This window comes from Colletotrichum costaricense, assembly GCF_030867565.1.
Source record: "Colletotrichum costaricense strain IMI 309622 chromosome Unknown Scaffold_5.1, whole genome shotgun sequence".
Taxonomy (NCBI): domain Eukaryota; kingdom Fungi; phylum Ascomycota; class Sordariomycetes; order Glomerellales; family Glomerellaceae; genus Colletotrichum; species Colletotrichum costaricense.
The window spans coordinates 2,718,609-2,739,662 of record NW_026848234.1 but is presented as its reverse complement, the minus strand read 5'-3'; the positions used below and the strand labels follow the sequence as shown (position 1 = coordinate 2,739,662).

Here is a 21,054-nt window from a genome sequence, read left to right as displayed (position 1 = left end):
CGACAAGCTACTGAGACAGATATCAAATAACCTCAGGTAGCGTTCCTTGTAACAAGAGCTGAGTTGAGCTGAGGCCAACCCGTTCTAGACCATGTTTGGATATCCTAGGTTGAATGAGGAAAGCTCGTGAACGATACAGTTCGGATGGCTTGACTCCCGTCGGGCAGTCATCTCTAGTACTCTACGCACCGACACGGTACTCTTGACCACTGTAGTCTGAGAGAGAGGGCTCATTTTCGTCGTTCTCTCTACTCTCGCTGCCCAGCCATCTAGCTTTAGCTTCTGGGCGTCTGCACGTGCGAAGAATAACCTGCAGCTGCGATTTGAAATGTTTGCCGTGCGCTCCCCTCGTACTTGGCTTAGTCTTCTTTCCCCGGCTTCGCCATATGCCGAGAAGCGCGCTAGGCGAGTCCAGACTATGCTTTGAAGTGAGGACATCGTACCTTGATCTCACAGAACGCATGAACAATCGTCTACACTTTTATTCATCTCGATAAAACACCGTATTCAACTAGGCTTCCTCCACAATCATGCTGAGGCTTACTAACTGTCAAGCAGCCGTTTCAATATCTCCGCGGCGACTGTGTCATGACCTTTTCTCACGGCCACCATGTAGGCTGTCTCACCGTTTCTGTCGCTCAAGTCCAAGATGTAGCCAATTTCGTCTCTTTCACAAGGCTCGCAAAGAGTTTCTACCATAGAAGCCAACCCATGATACGCAGCGATATGTAAAGCGTACTGGCCATACATGTCGGGTTGGCAAAGCAAACGACGGCGATCAACTCCTGGGTGGTTGAGAAGTATCTTCGCAATCGTCACATCATTGTAGCCGACTGCTGTATTCAAAGGTGACTTGAAGGTCCTCGCGGCACACACATCCACTTTGGCGCCCAGATCCAGCAAGGCTTTGACCATGTCCACCGAACCCGATCGAACAGCTTGACACAATGGCGTTGTGTTGATCTCGCCACCTCTGAAGTTGACGTCGCAGTTCAATTGTCGGACAAGATATTGGACGGTCTGTACCCTGTTGTGCTCAGCAGCTTGAAGCAACGCACATCCTGAACCAAGCATGCTTTCTTGCTCCCCAAGAGCCGTTGTTGTACCATAACAGAGAGTACACCCTCGATGCACGACTAGAAGCTGAGTGCACCCCTCAGCGGCCAGCAGACATATGAGTCGCTCCTCGTAGGTTATCGATCCACAGCCACGGAATTTGCCCATGTTACTGCGCCGGATCATGTTTTCTCGAGATGATAGAACGATGTTCTTGGTGATCGCGTTGCACTTTTTGAGAAAGCCTGGAAAAACGAATTGCTTCGCATCCATACGCTCGCCACTGTTGCGGGCATGTTCCATCCAAAAAGACATAACGTATTGGTGTAGCTTCAGTCCTGGTTGGGCTAATGTGTCGCGTTCCAGGTATTTGACGCAAAGCTCGAACAGACGATAATGACACATTATTTTGTTGGTTGTCGGGTCTTGGGCAGCCGGGTCGAAATATTTCAGCCCGCAATGGTCTACCAAAAGTCGATGGATCGACGTATGCGCAAACTGCACGATACTCGGCCCAGGTGTTTCCTGAGAACCGGGTCGGATGACCTCAACGAGGCCTCTCGACCACGTTCGGATACATGCGGCAAAGTCCAATGTTTCGAAATGTTCCAGCTGTGACTGCCACGTATCTGGGTAAATGAGGATTGAGATAGCTTCCATCACTTCTTGAAGTGACAGAGCCTCCTTGGCGAAAGCTATGAGTTGGAGGAGAAAATAGCTCTCTTCCCGCATGGCGTCGTCGGATTTTCTGGCAAGCCTTTCGAGGATCTCATCGTACAATGCCTTCAGCTCCTTCGGGATTTTCTGGATTCTTTTCAGAATATTTTCGGTGGTGGCAAAGTCTACTGTAGGCCAGTTGTCTAGATCCCAGACGACCAAAACAAGCCACATGAAGTTGTGATTAGCCTTCATACTGAGGTTCTCAATGAGAACCCGGCGACGTGTATCTTTCATGTGACGTCCCCCAATAGTCTTTTGAAGGTAACGACCGATGTCTTCGCTGTTGTGACTCTCCATCTCGATCACAGATCCTCTCGAGGTCGGAGAGGAGCGAGGGCGGGTCGACGAGCAGATTTTGAGGGGTACATCTTTCTGAACGAGATTTTCAAAGAATTCGAACTCCGACGAATTTTTGCGGTCATTCTCATCCCATTCGTCGAGAGCATCGAGGAAGATAAAGATATTCCGCACGGTAGCATTGTCCTGTTGCGTCGAAGTGACTTCCAGAAACACACTTTTCAAGTCGTTCTGCAAATCAAATTGAGTCCACGAGTGGCCTGGCATCTTCCATGCCCTAAGGAAGTCCTTGAGAAGATGTGTAGGAAGGCATTCGGACCGAGCGATTGCATGATACAAAAGTGTCCGATACATGCCTACACCTGAGCTGCAAAATGGTTGTCTGTCACGAGACTTCGCGTCGAAAAAGAAATTCAGAGTCAGCCGACTATCGGGTTGCTCTTTGCGTTGCTCACAATACTGAACAGCCTTTTTCATGAGGACCGATTTTCCTGAGCCAAGGTTTCCTTCAACTGATAGGAACGAGTGGTCCTTGCCTAGGACTTCCCAATCCATGAACTGGGAGGTCCGGAATAGCCAACAATCTGGGAGGCTATGTTGATCATTTGAAAACACTTCGTCATAACGTCTTCTTAGTTCTGGAAAGCCTGATACCAAGATATCCAAACAATCTGCGGCAAATCAGACGTCCAGTCACGATGATAAAGCATTCAATGTAACTAACCGCGCCGGAGCTGCTCCCCTTTTTCTGTCAGTCGCCCCTGCTCCATGTCCATTCGATTCTGCACTATCTACTATCAGCAGGCCGCTTCCGCGTCTACCTTGAGCCTCAGAGTCTACGTACAGTCGCGATTTCCCTCCTTGGTCGTTGGTTCTGCCGATGGAGCGCGCAACTCTTGGAGGTCAGCGAGCGCTTTCGCTTCCTCAGCCAATCTCAACCTCGCAGCAACAGCAGCAGCACATAGCTTTGATATACCAAACATGACCTTCTTGCAATCACTAGCCTCTTCGTTGTCAAACTTGCATAGCGCCGAATGATCCTTGCCCGCAAGAGAGATGGGCGTTTCCTGACTGCTTGGAAGACCCAACACGGCCGACTTTTTGTCGACGACCTGGAAATTACGGGATTAGCCAATTTGACATTTTCTAGAAGAGGCATACATACTAGCCCAGTCATGTTCTCGGGCGGAATAGTCTCATAATAGCTCAACACATGGAACTTTTCCAGGCCATGTCTAAAGTCATCTCTTATGACGTCGGCAAAAAGAGAATTCCTTTTCAGCGCTTCCATGAAGCTTGGTTGAGGGTTGCGAAGAACTACACTGAAAACATTGGCAACAACTGAAGCGAGTGAAGCGAGTTTACTGCCATTGTGAGGTGTCCCAAAGAATGCCATGCCGTATGTTGCGTCGTAGATTGCCTTGTATCTTTCGTTCTGTCTCGCTTCCGTCATAGCCTCAAGCAATCAACCGTCAGCCTTCCACTATTCATTCCGTTGGCTTGGCTTGCGCTTGTGACATTGACTTACTCTCTTCACCACTATTCCCCCAAGACTGTGGCACACGAATATGAGCGGTCGATCAGGTTGGGCCTAAATATCATCAGCAAAGTCATGACTCACTGACTAATATAAGGAATGGTTGATGCAATACATCGCGTTCCATAATTAAGAACTCCAGCAAACTAACAACCCATTCTTGTATACCCTCACGCGACTTGCGGAAGGCAGGGATAGCATCGTAGCCATACATCATGATGCGGGCTTGGGGCATTTTTGAAGGGAGGAAGTCCTTCAACCACATCTTGCCACCACTGGTCCATGCCTCGGAGCTGTGATCCTCCGCACCCGAAAGATTTAGTCCGTGGACAGCGACGATACTATATTGTGGAAACATTGCGTTAGCTGATGGTTCATAACGCGGAGCTGGCAAAGCATACTCGACATTGGGCTTGATGGGGGCCTTGGGATAGGCAATGACGCTCAAGAAGTTCAGTTCCTTGTCACTTGAAGACATGTTGAGAGCCCTGATATGAGATAATATCACGAGGTTGCGAATGAATGGACTTGGCGTTAAGAAAACGATGAATGTAGACCAGGGCGGGAGGAGCCGTAGTCGAGGTATATATGATCCACGTTGATAATTCCCATGACCCCGTGAAGCCTGATCCAGTCTTCGTCTGAACCCCCAAGAACCCATCGTTTTCAAGGGTGTGTGGTACCAAGAGGCAGGCTGCGTACTTATGGTGTATTTGAAGATCAGGCTGTCAGCAAACAGGCCGCCTTCAGGCGAGACTCCTGCAGATGGTGTAGTAAGAATTGGAACTGTGCCGAGTGATTAACGGTGTTTTGATTGACTGGAGAGATGTCTCCAGGCCATCATTGGACGTGGAACGAATGGTGTGTCACACCTCAATGGGAATTTGACTCGTTCCGGACTGGCTTGCATCCAGTGTGAGTCCCGTACGATAGCAATAAATAACATACCGAGGTGGCTAAGGGGCTGATGTACAGCGAACCTCGATATCTCGATGGAATCGGAGAGCCTGTGTACTCTGATAGAATTGTCTTTGGATTTGTCTGACTAAATCTTGAAGGAGGGATGGTGGAGGGGCTTTTGCGAAGCGCCGAGGTATTTGGATCTAAATAAGCAGAAAAGAGCCTGATGTGTAGGTTGGGGTCACACAATGTTGGAACAGCCCCGGGGCACTGCCTTCCCTCTTTAATTTCAGAATCGAACCCCATCATACACTCTGCAGTTCGCCGTAAGGCATTAGCTTGATGTTCCATCAACTCAGATCTGGCTTCGCCTCACTAGATACTAGGGCGCCTGCAGGTGCAAAAAGCTCCTCGTAAATCCGAAAAGCCTAACCTTGGTCCCACGAGATGTGTTCGCCAAGTTCATACTTCCAGAGTTGATAAAACAAGACATCCCTCATTACAATCCATACAGCATCGGCCTCAGCTATCTTGTCATCCATCTAAAAGCGTCAACATACTATCATTGACTGTCGTTCTCTGGAACATACCAAAATCCTTCGCTCCTTGCCAATCGTCTTTCTTTCGTCTTTTGCGATGCAGTTAACCTACGCCATCCTCCTGCTCGGCATTGGTCAACATGCTCTTGGTCATCACCTTGAAGCCAGGAAGGAGAACTCATGCTCGGGCATCAAAATACCTGAGGACTGCAAGCCATCCTCAGGAGAAGCATGGACATGGCTCACAATGAGTCAGTGCGTTCTCAAAACATTCACGATTGACAAACTCATCGACTGCATTGGAGACAATGATGCGAATATATGCGAGAGGCTCCCTGAATACCGAACCGACGACGAAGTCCTATTCGACGGACTAGATGGGAAGAATGACGGGAAGTTTTGTATCAAACCCCGTGGAATACTTTGGCTAGCAGCAAGGGCGGCAAGGGAAGCCGGAGCGCCCTGTAACCTCGATCGCATCTTCTACTGCTGCCCCGATGGGAACGTTGCTGGCTTCAGGTCTTGCCTCTGCTCCCATTCTGTCACCGACGAGAAGTTGACGTGCATGTCCGACGCCCTCGGATTGTTGAGAAGCAAAGTCTTCAATGGAAAGTGCGAAGAGGGGATTCGCGACAGAGATGTCAATGTCAAGAAGCGGATTCCACACCCAATGCCCGCGAAAGACACGAAGATTCTCCCTTGGAAGGACAATTTGATTGTCAAACTCAGTGAACAATACATTTGCTCAACCTTTGATAGAGGCAACTAGTGGGGTTGGATATCATTTTGCGGAGTAAGGATAGCCGTGTCACTTCACATCACCTACCTGAGAGGCGTTATTGCGTAGCAACTTTCAGCCATAGAGGGAAATAGCGCGGAGTTTGTATTTTTGTTCTACGCGCTAGACAGAAGTTGGGTTCCTGCTTTCAATAAATTTGTCGCTCTCTGACTTTTATTTTAATGAGGTCTAATTCGTTTGAAACATGTACAGTGGAATACCTGGTCGCTTGTCGGTGTCAAGCGTAGCAATATCTGGTTTGCGTCTGGCTAAACCTAATGGATCTATCTTGAATAGCCGACTGTTAATCAAAGACACCAGGCTGACGCGTTCACTTGTAGTGGCTCGGGCAAAGGGCATGAGGAGTGTTGTGCGTCAGCCTATGGCTGGGCTAGAGCGCAAGACGCGTTTGGAGACAATAGCGACAGACCAATGTTGGACGGTTAGGACGACTGCAGCGCCTGGCAGGCAACTAAAATGAATGAACCGCGATAAATAAATGGCTGAATGTAAGTGTTAGACTGTATTAGCTGTGGGCTCGACGGGTGGAGTTTACAAAGGCCAGTCAATGATGCCCTGATGTCCAAGAGCGTCCGATAAAGGTGGAATAAGGGGATAAATGAAGACGATCGAGCACGTAGGTATTATTGATGTTGATAGAGACACGGCTGCATATATACCTCGGGAATAACTTGGCTCAGAACGTGTCTGATATCTGAGCCTATGGTAACTAATTAGGCTGGTCACCTTCCGTAGCCGATTCCTGTCTTTTCGGAGCGGCAAGCCTCTGTATTATCTTTCATGGCTCGTAGCTTACTTCATCACGACCTTGGAATTCATTGTAGCTGTGACTAAATTGACGGCAAATGGGTAACTATGCGAGACAGGCATCGGCCAGTGTGATGAAAGAGACTTATCTCACAAGTACCCTGTCAATTTGCTGCCGCCTTGAAGGTGGCGTGATATGCTGCCAAGCACAATATTGATGTATTTGCAGGCGCCTACGCCCGGATTCAGAGGCAGACGATACTGCACCTATGCGCGACCATTCATTACATATGGGAACCCCCCCCCTAAAAAAAAATGCACGTCGAGGAAATGCCTCGGAAAGGATACAAACTCGGATAGCACGGCGCGAGAACCCAGGCGGCAAATGCCTGCATTCATCTGCTGTAGTGGTAGTCGACTTATAAAGCTACAAAGACCGCTGGGGTTTGAAGGTATTGGAACGGCCTTCGAGTGGTTCGCCAGTGCCCAGAGACAAGGTATACTTTGGAATCATTGATTTGGATATTTATTTCGATGGCCTTAGAGCGGCATACGTGAAATGACTTTCTATCCATGCATTCGAAAACGTGAAAAGGTATAAGAATCATCAACACTCTGAAAGAGAAGACACAGAATAGCAAGTAAGAGGGGGAAACACGTAACAACCACACCACAATCGTATAAGGTTACCAGCAGACTACAAGTCAATGGTACATCCCTCATACCCGGCCTTTCAGAGCGATCATCACTCTGTGCCTAGCTTCTGCTCATGTACCAAGGATCTATATTGGTCCTCTCTGTCTCTCGTATCGGGAGATCCTATTCTCGTGCGGCTTTCCAGCCGTGTAAACCTTGTTCCCTGGGCCAGCGAGGTTGACGAAGTGAACGTTTTCGAAAACAATTTGCTGTTGACCAGATTGTGGAAAGGGGCCATTTACCCGTCCAGTACTCTGGGGAACATTTCGTTGCTCGGGCAGTTGAGCGGGTGTCCCAGTGTTGTGGGAACTGACGCGAGGTGGAGCAGGCGGACCGGCACCGTACGGAGAAGCTTGCTGGCCAGGAGGTCGAGGGACCCACGCGGGGGCACAAGGCGCGGCAAACTGAGGAGGAGGCTGAGCATGCTGAGCAGGCCTGCTGGCTCTATGAGGAGCAGCTTGCCAGCCAGAAGCCGGACCAGCCATTCTGGCAGCTGGCTGATTAAGAGGCGGACGAGCCCGAGCCGGCATAGCAGGCGTCTTAGTATCCCTTTATGGAGCTGCTGGATTGCGAGCCGGAGGAGGCGGGGCCGGTTAGCAAACGCGTCTACTTTTCCGTATACAGCCGGGGCATTGTAAGGCGGTGGCGGGACGCAGCCCGTCGGTTGAATGATGAAGCAGACTTCTCAGGCGCGGTGATGAGATCAAAGAGAATCGACGGATACATCTCATCGAGAAGATCACCTTTGCGCTTTTTCAATTCGGGGCTGTACGTCTGAAAAGTCATGATTAGTCTCTTTGCTTCGGTGGCGTGGCATTGACCGCAGCTTACGAGTCTCTCTTGTCATAGACATTACAGCGTTTAACCGACTTCAGTGCAATATTGCAGTTCAAGCCCAATGCGGCGAGGGACTTCTCTATACGACCCGCGTGCCCGAGTGTTGCTTCCTTGAACATGAGGTTCGACCCGGCAGCCCAACCGGAGGAATCACGAACAGCAGGGGCGTCTTCGTCAAGGATGCGGCGCATTGAGGGCAACCGCACCAGAAGGCGTCCAGGTCACATGCCTCAGGAACCGGGGTCCTGAATGATTCCCCCACATGCTACCCACCCGGCAGTGTAGTAGGATGCTCTGCGAGTCTGGAACAACAACCTTTGTACAGCGAATGGCATGGTCTGGGTACCTTGTTAATGAAGGAGACAGATTTCTCGTGAGTCAAAGCACGAATGGCATAGTCATCCAACGTGGACCAATGATTTCCGCGAATCAAACGTTCTGACTAGGAGCCGAATAGAAGAAAAGTTAAAGATCCTTTGGAATGATATGAATTCGCGCGTTATGGGTTATGCTATCGACCTGTTCAACCTACTCTAGTAGCGTACACGGCATGCTATTACAACGAGGAATGAAATTGGCACGTGACTAGATCCCGCTGTGTCTAACGGCTAAAGAAAGCAACAGGAGAGATCGAACCCAGGCCTAGATACCTCAGCTTAAGGCGCCTCTACTCTAGTCGGGGCCTTCTTGGCAAGCCAATTTAGTAGGCGGGAAAAAACGCCGTGGGAGGGAAGAGAGAACATCAGGTGCAAAACCGCTCGGAAAGAGGGCGCGAGAAAAGAACGGCGATTGGTACCGATAGATGTATGGATTGGAATGGCAACGGCACGACTATCAGCTGAGGCAAGGTCCCTGCTGTCTTGCTACCCAACAAGTAATGTAAGGTACATCGTTCTAGGTAAGGTAGGCGAGGTTGAAAGGAACCCATGGTCAGAGTCCGACGGTAGTCTGTCGCCTACTAATCGGCGGGCCGAGTAGTTCCGGCCGGCGAAGTACCGGTAAGATGTATGGCATTTTGCGGGGTTAATCCTCACCAGTGCGACATAACATTGGGTAATGACCCCGTAGGTGAACGGTAACATCATTCAGTTGTCCTGCAGGCGTGAAGATAATTGCTATTGGTTACCTTTCCCCTGGATTGAAAAAACGGGCGAGAAACAAGCACAATGGAGAAGGTGATGTTGGTTAAGTAGTTCATTAGGTATAGTAAACAGTATACAAGAAAAGGTCATGGCTTGCCGATGCAGGCGTGGTATCATATCTGAGCGTATTCGTCCAATCCATCACCTGGTAAAACTCCCAGATTACCTCCCATTTTACGCCTGCGCTAGATTCATGGGCGCCATCTTCGTAAACGCGTCATGCTAAGAAAACATTGGGTAGTCTCAAAGACAAGAGACAACTAGATATCCACAACTAAACTCTCCGGTTTGAATGGTCTAGTAGCGGCTGCTGCGCTGCCAGAAGCGGCGACGGCGGTAGGTAGTGTGGGTGGCAGGAGGGGAGTAGTTGTCAACCTTGGAACGCTGCTGACGGCGCTTGTGAAGACGGCCGCTGCAGCAGGTGAAGAAGACGATGACGGTGCCGAGGAGCAGGCAGATGGCGGCGGCCAGGAGGGTCCAGAGAGCGACATCGTAGTGGGCGGAGCTGCCGTTGCCATCCCTGTTGACGTTGCGGCGGACGACGGCGAACATGACCCAGTCGCAGATGAGGGCGACGATAGTGATGATGAAGGCAACGCCGGAGACAAGGGCGGCGAAGAGGGAGCCAAACATGCCAGCACCGACGGAGAGGATGAAGGCGATGAAGGAGACGCCTGCGGCGACGGGGTGGAGAACCATGACCCGGGTCAAGCCCTCGGCGACGTTGGAGGACAGGTTGGAGTACTGGGTGGCATCGGCCTCGGCGATGATATCGGTGGGTGAGTAACCGATCCTGGAACGGCTGCACTGGTCGGAGCCACTGGGAGACGAGTTAGTTATTGAGTTTGGGTCTATGCTGTGTGATATTACTTACTAGTCAGAGCCGCCACGGACGCAGTATCCAAAGGTACCAAATGTGATCTCATTGCCGGCGGAAGTGTCGCCCAGCTTGACGGTCAACAGTGAGATGTTGTGCACCACTGGAGCAGAGATGCTGGTGATGACCAGAAGAATGGTTGCTACAAGAAGCAAAAAGGTACCAAAGTGGTGAATGAAGCCGGTGACAGCCATGTTGATTATGAAGATGGACTACTGCCGGATGGCTGAGGTGTGGTGTGGGTGTTTGGTGTAGGGCTTAGTTGTAGGAGACAATTGGCGATAGGAGTACTGATGTGATGAACATGTTCGCGAGAGGAAAGGGAGAGGCCGTCCGCATATAAGCACAAACGTCTCACGACCCCTGGGCCGGCCCCAAGAAACAGGAATTCGCATGATGTGTGCTGTGATCTGTGACAGTACCACACTAGGCACACCGTCCGGGGCCAAGAATGCCGTGTAAGTCAGGGTCCCGGTGCAAGCCAACGAGTGCGACGTCATCAACGTGGCCCAGCCCGGGCCCAAGTTCATATTTCTCGTGGCTCTGTGGCTCTGTGGCTCTGTAGGAGAAAATTGGGTGAAAATGGACCCTGGCTTGCGCAAGCATCCCCCGCGCCACGGTTGGTCGGCTCGTCTAGTCGCGTCCAGATTTGTTTAATTGTCGAACAAGCTGGCGGTGGAAAAGGAACGTGGGTTTGGCTCTATTGTGACGTACTATCCAGTTTGCACCGCTGATTGGTCAGGTCCTCGCGTCGTGGCCGATCTGGGATATTGCAGGTTGCCACTATTCCTTGTTTTTGTGGCTCTGTAATGACGCCACGCCTTGAATGGACCCCGGCACAAAAAGTCCAACTCCAACGTCAGAGTCTCGACCTTGTGTTCAGCTGACTACTGCCGTATTGCCGACTCAAGTGTTCCTATGGCAAGAAAAGCATCTGCAGCTCGTCGTCAGGGAGCCCGACTGCGTTGCACTGCTAGCGACGGTCACCAAAGACACCTTCGTCATCGTTCGACTGTTGTTGCAATTCTTGCAATCTGATGTCGGGACATACCGAAATGTCAACGGTCGTCCTTGTGGTGTTCTTTCGACCCTGTACTCAGGGTCTCCCATTCAATGCATCGCCCTGGCCCGCATAATTTTAGGTTAAGCAAGCGAAACTCGAACAGTTCCGTCCGATGGTCTGATCCAATCAAGAGCCGTACTTTGACTGGGTGCCATCCCATCTCGCCAATGAGCCTCGTGCCCAATCGTCGCCTTCATCGGAATTTTCGTTTCCGGAACGCTTCACTGAGCGCGAAACGCTGGAACTCCGATCAGGCTGTAGCTGTCAGATGTTCTTAGGCTTGGCTTATGGCCGTAAAATTGGATGTAAAGTCAACGCGCAATCGCTGCCAAGATGCGAGAGGCGGGTTTGATCGGTCCTTGAGGGACATCGTCTCCAGAGCTTAGACATAGCTTTTGCTGTAGTCGCGTACTGTCGCGCCCAATGGCGATCAGGGTTGGCTTTCTTTCAGATGTAGCAGGCCTTCCATAATAGCGGGTGCCTTTTCTTTTCGCTCTCTGCGCTTGATGCGATCGATGATGGCGCGCTTCTTGACATCAACCGATTTCGAGCCAAGTAGAATATCTTCCCATAGCTGGCCCCTGGTCGACGATTTCGACTGTCCGCCATTCTCCCAATCCGATAAGCCATCGGTCATGACATCCTTTGGTAAGGATGCCCTCAATTGAGACGACATGGTTGTTTCTCGGCGCGAAGTCGGCCATGGGCCATGGAGAGGATTGGCTCTGATGGCCGCAGAGTGTATGTAGCTCGGGGCCGGGAAGATGTGCACCGTGAATTCCTTTTTATCGTCCGTTCCTGCAGCGCCGTCCTCGCTCCCTTCCTGGTGATTTGCGTTGGCAAAGGGTCCGGTGACGGCCGAGCCGGTCAGGAACGACTTGACGGAACCGTTGGATCGAGGCGTCGCGAGTTGGTACTTGAGCGGGCTTATCTTGACGAGCTCCTTGACTTTCGATTTGTCGCTGAGAACGGATATGAAGGAAGAGTCGTGGTTCTGAAGCCAATGGTGTCAGCGAAAGAGCCTTCCTTGGCATTGACTCTTGCGAGACGCAAACTTACTTCCAGCTTCTTGAACACTTCGACATTGGCGAATCTTTGCAGCGAGTGCAGGACGGCGCGTCTCTCGGAGAACCTATTTGGCCTCGGCACAACGGTGACTTGAACCGTTCGCGCAGAAGCCTTGCTGGACAGCTCTTGCAAGACAGAGTATCCGTTCTTAGACATGGCGCTGGTTGTGTCGTAAATTGCGACTCCGTTTACTACGTCGTGTCGTGAGCAGGAAACGCACTTCGACACGGGAGCTCCGCAAAGTTGTCAAGCTCTGGTGGAGCTTTAACAGTGCTGAAACTCGACAGTCTGCAGTTGCGCACGGTACCTTGTGCTGGGGTGCCCCGCCAAATGGCGGGGAGGCAACGTTCTGCTACTGGAACTTCTAGAACAGCTTGGAAGACGTAGACGCACGCCTCCCGTCTAAACACCTACCTATCCTCAGCAACTCCCACGAAAACGATCTACAGCTCACCGTGAATTCCTATAAGCCGAACGCGAATCATACCTTTGGCAGCTTCTAGAAAACGAGTCAAGTACACTACGTCCAACAACCGCAACTCTTAACCGCGACCATGGCCGCCATCATCGACGCCGACGACGTGATGGAGCCCACCCTCCAGTCCATCCTCGACCAAAAGTCGCTGCGCTGGATCTTTGTCGGAGGAAAGGGTGGTGTAGGAAAGACAACCACGTCGTGCTCCCTTGCCATTCAGCTCGCCAAGGCGCGCAAGTCGGTCCTCCTCATCTCCACCGACCCGGCGCACAACCTGTCCGACGCCTTCAACCAGAAGTTCGGCAAGGAAGCCCGCCTCATTGAGGGCTTCACCAACCTGAGCGCCATGGAGATCGACCCCAACGGCAGCATGCAGGACCTGCTTGCGGGCCAGAATGAGGAGGTGGATGCCATGAGTGGTGGCCTCGGTGGCATGATGCAGGATCTGGCATTTGCTGTAAGCTTCGGCTCTGGTGCGCCAGCACATCTGCAGCAGCTTGTTTTCTAACGTGGTTTATGTACACAGATCCCTGGTATCGACGAAGCCATGTCCTTCGCCGAAGTTCTCAAGCAAGTAAAGTCAATGTCCTACGAAACAATCATCTTCGACACCGCCCCGACAGGCCACACTCTCCGCTTCCTCTCCTTCCCCAGCGTCCTCGAAAAGGCCCTCGCAAAGGTCTCCCAGCTCAGCTCGCAGTACGGGCCCCTCCTCAACGGCTTCCTTGGCCAGGGCGGCCAGCTTCCCAACGGCCAGAACCTCAACGAGATGATGGAGAAGCTCGAGACGCTGCGCGAGACAATCTCCGAGGTCAACACCCAGTTCAAGGACGAGAATCTGACAACTTTCGTCTGCGTCTGCATCCCCGAGTTCCTGTCTCTCTACGAGACGGAGCGCATGATCCAGGAGCTGGCAAACTACGGCATCGACACCCACAGCATCGTCGTCAACCAGCTCCTCTTCCCCAAGAAGGGCAGCAACTGCGACCAGTGCACGGCCCGTCGCAGGATGCAGAAGAAGTACCTCGAACAAATTGAGGAGTTGTATGACGAGTTCAACGTCGTCAAGATGCCGTTGTTGGTTGAGGAAGTCCGCGGCAAGGAGAAGCTGGAAAAGTTCAGCGAGATGCTGACCACGCCTTACTCACCGCCCGAAATGGATGCCTGAATATGAGTAGAGTTTGTAGGTGGTTTTGGGGAGGCAGGGGTCTGCTGGTGGTGAGAGGATCAAAAACACGACTATGAATATTTGGTTATGACTGGATGGGTAGCATGAGGCGCAAGAGTCACGAGTGGAGACATAGAATACATTCACAAACGATTGATACCCTGGTGATGTGTGCAGGAGACTTGATTTGACTACCTTGGTGCGTGATATCAGAGTGCCCTCAACGCTGAGCACCTACGGCGTAGCTTCATTATCCCAATTATCCCCTGCCCCATTGTTCTGCACTATGGCAGCGACAGTAAAGTCCAATTGATTCCCTTCCCATCCCAGGCACATTAGAAAATTCCGTCCCTACCCCATTCCCGAACGCCCTTCAGACCATAAAAAAGCCTTGTCCAAATTCCTCTTGGCTGTGTGAGGATAGTGTTATGCCGTGTTTTTCCAGAATGATAATGATGAATGACCCCGTGATGCAATGCATGTCGTCTAGATTTACAATCGAAGAAGTCGTAGATGGCCAGTGTAGGAGCCGTCGATTGAGAAAGGCGCTCACAGCTCTCTGTAGTCGCTGGGGCGGACACGCTTCTGCCGGTTCTGGTGACGGTGAGGGTTCACCGGCCTTCGGAAGTACGCGTCCTCGTCGTTGCTGGGCTGTGTGAAGTTGTGGCGTTGTTGCTGATTATAGCCACCCATGCCGCCACCGTTCATCCCGCCGCCGTTCATCCCGCCACCATTCATTCCGCCGTTCATGCCATTCATATGATTCATGCCGTTCATGTTACCGCCGAAGTTGTTGCCGTACATGTTGCTGTTGCCGCCCATACCAGGGAAGCCGCCGCCGTTCATGGGGTTGAAGCCGGGCATGCCCATCATAGGGTTCATCATGCCCATCATTGGCATCCCCATGTTCATGTTACCCATGTTGCCCATGTTGCCCATGTTTGGCATATTGGGCATGTTTGGCATTCCCATGAAGCCGTTCATCATGTTCATGCCGCCGAAACCCATCATCGGGTCCATGGGCATGTTGCCCATGCCGTTCATGCCGTTCATCATCGCTTGCTGTTGCTCTTGTTGCTTCTGCATCGCCTTCGGAGCCTTCGGAATCTTAGGGTTCTCCATCAACTCATCAGCAGGGCGCTTCTTGGAGTTGGACTCCACGGACGACGCGCGCTCAGCGGTGGGGCCGGACGGAGCGGTGGCAGGAGTTGCTGATGTCGACTTTGGCGTGCCATCGGCTTTCGGGCCTGTTGGCGCTGAGGCAGGAGCTGCTGCTGTGGCCGCAGGGGACTTTTGCGATGTGGGCGATTTGGCGATTCCGTTGGCTGATTCTGTCTTTGTCTCTCCATTTTCCTTGGGCGACGAGGCTGGCGGCGGCGAGGCTGCTGTCGGGCTCTTTGCATCGTTCTTCTCCTTGAGGAACTCCTTCATCTTCTCCGCAGCTTCCTCGTCAGCCTTGAGGTCGTCAATTAAGACACCTTCCGTAGAGCAATTAGGGCAGACGAAGTCCGATTCGATGAGAGCATTGGTTATGCAATCATTGCAATACGTCTTCTGGCAGCACGGGGTCTTCATTGGGTCTATGAACATCTTCTTGTCGATAGGACACTCAAGTCCCTGGTCCTGCAATTCTTTGTCTCCCATAGCGATTGCCTTGGCAGCAGACGCTGAAGACTTGGCTTTGGCCTGGAACTGTTCCCATGAAGCCTTGTCAGGCTCAGCGATCACAAATTCTCCCTCGGCATTGACCATGATGCCTGATGGTCTCTTGGTCTCGTCGTCACCACTTTGGGCGAGGGCAACCGACTTGTCCACTGTGCGCAAAAATGACCGCGGAATACCAGTCGTGCGCTTCACACGTGGACGATTGTCAAACTCTGGATCGTCGTTCGTTGGGCACAACTGGATCCAGTGACCTTTCTCTCCACAGCGATAGCAAATGTAGCCATTGGGAGGGTCATGGTCAGGCACGTTTGCTGGCTTCTTAGAACCTGGCTTGAACACAGGGGTTTGGCTGCAACTTTGTTAGAGTTGATTCGTTAGGGCGATTGGGGATGGACTTACTTTGACATTTCCTCCTGTTGGGCTGACCAAGACTCGGTTTGGGCCTGGAACATGGCTGCCATCTTCTCTTCTTCCGTCATGGCATTGTTCATCTGGCTGATGGCGTTGGATGCGGCCTTGGCTGTGGCTGATTTGGTGGTCTGTTCTTTGCGGGAGGAATTCTTCGCAGCAACGGGCATCTTGCCAGAGACATATCGGGCGCCTCGGCCTGCACCAGGCTTGGCGGCTGGAAGGCGACGAGCAACTACGGTCGTAGATCGGGGGATAATGGTCGTATCATCATCATACTCTAAGAAGATGTTAGATTGACAGTCGTGAGAAAACTGTTCAAGATAGAACTTACCCTCACTGCCATCCTCGGAGTAAATAGCAAGGTCGAAGTCGGTACCATCTCCCAAGCCGCTCTTCAAAATGATGTCGCGCTTCAGCTCGAAGACGGAAATACCGGTGCCATCGAACTCAACTCGCGTCGGCTCCTTTTGAGACTTGAACTTGAAGAACACGGAGGACGCCATGATGCCTCGTTTGGATAGGTCACAGATGTAGACCGCTATAGACGTTGGCAGCAGTAAAGTGCGTGATCAAATATTTGATTTGAGTGGCGATGAGGACTTCGCGGGATACCACGAAGATGCAACGCTACCTCAACGTGAGTAGAGAGACTTGATGCTTGTAATTTTTCTTCTTGCTTGTGTGTGATGTCTCTTGCGCTTAGCACCTCTCAAGAGTAATGAAAATCAATTCTGATTTACTTGGAAAACAAGGAAATAAGGGTTGCGGAGTGTAGAGAAAGAGTACAATGCCAAAGAGGCCGACACCAGTTGGAGAAAAGTCAGCCCTTTGTGTGAATCCCTCCTCAAATCCAAATCACCTCGACACCTTTCGCACCATCAGTCGAGAAAACCACAGTTAGCCAGCGTTGGTCTCCAATTCAGTATTTCGGTCGAAGTGTGAGCGGTCGCAACGGTCTCGTGGCGAGACGCAAACAATCGTACAGGGAAAGAGTCGGTTGCTGAGCGGGCACTTGCTTCGCTGGTCACCTGGGGCCGAAAAGTCGTTTGGGCGATTATCGTAGGATGATAGAATCCGTTGCACAGTCGTATGGAGCACCCGTACGTAGGTTTCGGCAGAACGAAACGCGCGGTCGCAGGTCGTAAGAGGGCGTTGATGGTGATGTTCGTGGCAGGAAAAAGAGGAGTAACGCAAAGGGGGAGGAGAAGAGATATAGCCGGCAGTGACTGCAGGCAGACGGAGAAAGGTAGCTGGAACCCACTCTCTGGCCACTGCGACCGACCGGCCTGATTCTGCAGCACTGCCAATTCTAGGCAAGCCTGGGCCAGATGGCACGTGAGCGTTGGATTTCCCGGGTGAATGTTGTTCCGGGAGCCTATGTCCCTTCTCTGTGCTAGGCCTTTCTTACCTTATCAGCCTGAGTTCTGAAAGGGTCCCCATTCTTCTCCGGAAGGTGCCGTCACAGCTGAGTAATCCCAAGAAACTTCCATTGCCTCCTCCGCCCAGGTCCCGACCGGGACCCCACTATCTCGGCCGCGAAGTTGCCGACAACGTCACGTGCTGTATCACGCAAAAGTTCTTTGGTCTCGGTCTTAGCGCCTCCACCTGGAACGGATACATTAGCAATGGCCAGGTCCCTTCCTGCTGATACGCCGCTGCTTGCCGAAGCGCATTGAGAGAACCCCGCCATCCGGAGCAGTTGTGGGCAGGTGCATGTAGAGGTACTCTCGGTGCAGCAGAATTCTGGTCAGCTCTTTTGCGCCCGATGTAGAAGGTCCAGTCCGGCGTCATGCCCCGCACCTTGTTGTTTAGAGGCCTTGCCCTCCCTCAGACTGCTCGAAAGTTTGTTCCTACAACTCCCAAATCTCTACCGTGTTGGCAGACCATCTCACAATCTCGCCGTCACTACCTTACTCCAGCTATAAAAGCACACCAAGCTCGAAAGACCAAGATGGCTCCTCAACTCGACGGCTACTTCAAGCAGGTCGATGCCGACACCGACCACTTCATCGATCGCCTCCGGAAGGCTGTTGCGATCCCCTCCATCTCAGCTGATGTTGAGCGTCGTCCCGATGTCGTCAAGATGGGCGAGTGGCTCGCTGCCGAGCTGAAGGCCCTCGGTGCCTCAGTCGAGCTTCGCGAGCTCGGTGAGCAGCCTGACAAGCCTGGCTTGCAGCTGCCCCCGGTCGTGCTGGGAAGATATGGAAGCGACAAGAACAAGAGAACTATCCTGGTCTACGGCCACTACGATGTTCAGCCCGCCGAGAAGACTGATGGCTGGGCGACCGAGCCTTTTGAGCTCTCCGTCGATGACAAGGGCAGAATGTTCGGCCGTGGTGCCACGGACGACAAGGGACCCGTTCTCGGCTGGTTGAACGCCATCGAGGCTCACCAGAAGGCCGGCATCGACTTCCCCGTCAACCTCCTCATGTGCTTCGAGGGTATGGAGGAGTACGGTTCCGAGGGTCTCGACGATCTCATCAATGCCGAGGCCAAGAAGTTCTTCGCTGACGCCGATGCTGTCTGCATTTCTGACAACTACTGGCTCGGAACTGAGAAGCCCTGCTTGACCTATGGTCTCCGTGGCTGCAACTACTACTCTGTCGAGATCAAGGGCCCTGGCGCTGATTTGCACAGCGGTGTCTTTGGCGGCACTGCTCAGGAACCCATGACTGACCTGGTCCGCGTTCTCGGCTCATTGGTCGACACTGACGGCAAGATCCAGATTCCTGGCATTATGGAGCAGGTCGCCCCCGTTACCAAGGATGAGGAGACTCTGTATGATGGCATTGCCTTCACTATGGAGACTCTCCACGAGTCTCTCGGCAGCAAGACTACTATCTACGAAGACAAGAAGTCCACCCTCATGGGAAGATGGCGCTACCCCTCCCTCTCTGTCCACGGTGTTGAGGGTGCCTTCTCTGCCCCTGGCGCGAAGACTGTTATCCCGGCCAAGGTCACTGGCAAGTTCTCCATCCGTACCGTGCCCAACATGGAGGAGGAGGCGACCAACGAGGCCGTTTACAAGTACGTCAACGAGCAATTCGCAAAGCTCAAGAGCAAGAACACCATGAAGGTTTGGGCTCAGCACACCGGCAAGTGGTGGGTTGCGTCGCCCAAGCACTGGAACTTCTCGGCTGCCGCCAAGGCCACCGAGCGCGTCTGGGGCGTGCAGCCTGACTTCACCCGTGAGGGTGGAAGGTATGAATCCCATTTCCAGATACCGAAGGACGTCCGTTAACAATAGACATAGTATCCCCGTCACCTTGACCTTTGAGCAGGCCACCGGCAAGAACGTTCTTCTTCTGCCCATGGGTAGCTCCACTGACGGTGCTCACTCCATCAACGAGAAGCTGGACAAGCGCAACTACATCGAGGGCATTAAGCTCCTTGGCGCTTACTTGCACTACGTCGCCGAGGAGCCCATCGCATAAATCGACCATGGATTAAGTGAGATCACTACGCCAGAGGGCAACTAGGAACCGCGATATCTGCCATGACATGCAATGGGGCAGTCGCCTTACCACGTTGCCATGGCGAGTTGAGTTCGGCTTACAGGCCGACTGCTGACAGCATATCATGCATGCCGAGAGGGCTGCAATGGGCCGTTGGCCAGATGGGGATCGACGGACAAGAAGCTCCTGATTTTCACTGCAAGGTTCAAATCACAAGTCACGTAATTAAATACCCAAACAAATTCATATTAAACCGTGCTCAAATTCGTCGTTTCTAAATGTGGGGTATTAGTGCGTAAATGGACAGTCATGATCGTTCGTTCATCATGGTATATACTTCGTGTTCCAGGTATCCAAGCAAAACGCCGGTGAGAGGACAAAGCCTGCATGGCTTGGGATATCTCGTGCGTGTAAGTGGTAGGGGAAAAGGGGGGGGGGGGGTATCGGGAGCTTTCAACAAAAGCTCCACTACTTCTTCCGCGCCGTCGCCACTCGACGGCTCCGTCTCTTTGCCACAACCTCTGGGTCCCAGTTTCCAGAGAACATATCCTCGAGGTCGTCCTCGTCCTCGGAATCAAACACAACTTCAACGTCACTGTCCGGCGCGTCCTTGCGAGCGCTCTGGGCGGCACTGTCGTCGCCGCCGCCGCTGTCGTCGCCGTTTCGGTCCGCAACATCCTCGTCTCTACCACCTACTCCGCCGGCCTCCCCGGCCACGGAATCGTCATCCTCTAACGCATCGTCTTCCTCGTCGTCAGAACACTCATCGTCCCGGACGTCGACAACATCCTCCCAGCTGCGGAACGGCACCACGCGCTCGACCTCGAGGATGAACTTGCCCACCTTGTACTTTTGGCTGAGCTCCTTGGCGTCGACGTACTTCCACCCCAGCTTCGCGCTGCAGAGGACGCAGGTGATGTCCGCGACGACGTGCCAGCCCGTCACGAGCTGGCGGTTCTCGCATTTCCCTATGCGGACGTTGGCGAGGCTTCCCTTGTTCTTGCTGTTGTTTGCGCCGCCGCGTGCACTCTGGGTAGTGGAGGGGGAGGAGGACGTGGTATCGGTGGTGGTGTTTGGGATGGCGGTCGGCGCGATGAGGTAGGCGCGGCCGTAGCGGCCTGTGAAGCCTTTGCTTACGATTTGGGAGGCGAAGGCGATGTCGCAGGAGCAGGTTGAGCAGCGGAGGGTGTCTGGGTGGGTGCGTGCCAGGGAGGTTGTTTTGTTGTTTCTGTTGTTCTTGTTGGTGCTGATGCTTGTGGATTTGGAGAGGAGATCTGGTATGCTAGTTGTTGCGGCGGCGGTGGTGGCATCTCGGTACGTCGGCGGCGGTGGGCTGTTCGGCGGGGTCGCGGTCTCGTCCGTCGTCGAGGAAGTCGGCGAGGAGCTGAGGGAGGGGACTTGGCTTGCGTCTGGGGTTGAGTCCGGGGACGTCGAAGCTGTCCCCGTTTCTGCTGCTGCTTCTGATGCGGACGAGGTCCGGCGCGGGGCGCGGCGGCGGAAGGGGACGATGTTGAAGCTTGGGAGGAGGTACGTTGGGAATGTGGGACGGGAGACGACGATGTTGGGCGCCATCGCGAGGGGTCTTGGGGGGTTTCTTGGACG

At 52.7% G+C, this 21,054-nt stretch overlaps 10 protein-coding genes across 10 annotated transcripts; 3 read left to right on the top strand and 7 right to left on the bottom strand.

The window, feature by feature from the left end:
- Positions 1-543: 543 nt before the first annotated feature.
- CCOS01_06058 (uncharacterized protein) lies at positions 544-2,340 on the bottom strand (the record flags this gene model as incomplete). The annotated part of the gene is made up of 1 exon (XM_060454230.1): positions 544-2,340. One exon carries the CDS (start codon positions 2,338-2,340, stop codon positions 544-546), a length of 1,797 nt encoding a protein of 598 aa, XP_060316002.1.
- Positions 2,341-2,909: 569 nt separating this feature from the next.
- CCOS01_06057 (uncharacterized protein) lies at positions 2,910-4,370 on the bottom strand (the record flags this gene model as incomplete). Its single annotated transcript, XM_060454229.1, has 5 exons — positions 2,910-3,185; positions 3,239-3,529; positions 3,602-3,664; positions 3,762-3,951; positions 4,012-4,370. Coding segments are annotated over 5 exons (1,179 nt in total), but the record flags the coding sequence as incomplete, so codon positions are not given.
- A 776-nt stretch (positions 4,371-5,146) lies between these two features.
- Positions 5,147-5,818, top strand: CCOS01_06056 (uncharacterized protein; the record flags this gene model as incomplete). Its single annotated transcript, XM_060454228.1, has 1 exon — positions 5,147-5,818. The coding sequence occupies one exon, from the start codon at positions 5,147-5,149 to the stop codon at positions 5,816-5,818; it is 672 nt and encodes a 223-aa protein (XP_060316000.1).
- Positions 5,819-7,377: 1,559 nt separating this feature from the next.
- CCOS01_06055 (uncharacterized protein) lies at positions 7,378-8,319 on the bottom strand (the record flags this gene model as incomplete). Its single annotated transcript, XM_060454227.1, has 3 exons — positions 7,378-7,840; positions 7,902-8,057; positions 8,123-8,319. The coding sequence occupies 3 exons, from the start codon at positions 8,317-8,319 to the stop codon at positions 7,378-7,380; spliced, it is 816 nt and encodes a 271-aa protein (XP_060315999.1).
- Positions 8,320-9,567: 1,248 nt separating this feature from the next.
- CCOS01_06054 (pH-response regulator) lies at positions 9,568-10,341 on the bottom strand (the record flags this gene model as incomplete). Its single annotated transcript, XM_060454226.1, has 2 exons — positions 9,568-10,090; positions 10,145-10,341. 2 exons carry the CDS (start codon positions 10,339-10,341, stop codon positions 9,568-9,570), a joined length of 720 nt encoding a protein of 239 aa, XP_060315998.1.
- A 1,299-nt stretch (positions 10,342-11,640) lies between these two features.
- CCOS01_06053 (uncharacterized protein) lies at positions 11,641-12,434 on the bottom strand (the record flags this gene model as incomplete). The annotated part of the gene is made up of 2 exons (XM_060454225.1): positions 11,641-12,204; positions 12,270-12,434. 2 exons carry the CDS (start codon positions 12,432-12,434, stop codon positions 11,641-11,643), a joined length of 729 nt encoding a protein of 242 aa, XP_060315997.1.
- A 398-nt stretch (positions 12,435-12,832) lies between these two features.
- Positions 12,833-13,921, top strand: CCOS01_06052 (anion-transporting ATPase; the record flags this gene model as incomplete). The annotated part of the gene is made up of 2 exons (XM_060454224.1): positions 12,833-13,210; positions 13,280-13,921. 2 exons carry the CDS (start codon positions 12,833-12,835, stop codon positions 13,919-13,921), a joined length of 1,020 nt encoding a protein of 339 aa, XP_060315996.1.
- A 549-nt stretch (positions 13,922-14,470) lies between these two features.
- Positions 14,471-16,500, bottom strand: CCOS01_06051 (MPE1; the record flags this gene model as incomplete). The annotated part of the gene is made up of 3 exons (XM_060454223.1): positions 14,471-15,935; positions 15,986-16,274; positions 16,329-16,500. 3 exons carry the CDS (start codon positions 16,498-16,500, stop codon positions 14,471-14,473), a joined length of 1,926 nt encoding a protein of 641 aa, XP_060315995.1.
- A 1,286-nt stretch (positions 16,501-17,786) lies between these two features.
- On the top strand, positions 17,787-19,431 carry CCOS01_06050 (peptidase family M20/M25/M40; the record flags this gene model as incomplete). Its single annotated transcript, XM_060454222.1, has 2 exons — positions 17,787-19,198; positions 19,251-19,431. 2 exons carry the CDS (start codon positions 17,787-17,789, stop codon positions 19,429-19,431), a joined length of 1,593 nt encoding a protein of 530 aa, XP_060315994.1.
- A 489-nt stretch (positions 19,432-19,920) lies between these two features.
- On the bottom strand, positions 19,921-21,024 carry CCOS01_06049 (uncharacterized protein; the record flags this gene model as incomplete). Its single annotated transcript, XM_060454221.1, has 1 exon — positions 19,921-21,024. The coding sequence occupies one exon, from the start codon at positions 21,022-21,024 to the stop codon at positions 19,921-19,923; it is 1,104 nt and encodes a 367-aa protein (XP_060315993.1).
- Between the last annotated feature and the right edge of the window lie 30 nt (positions 21,025-21,054).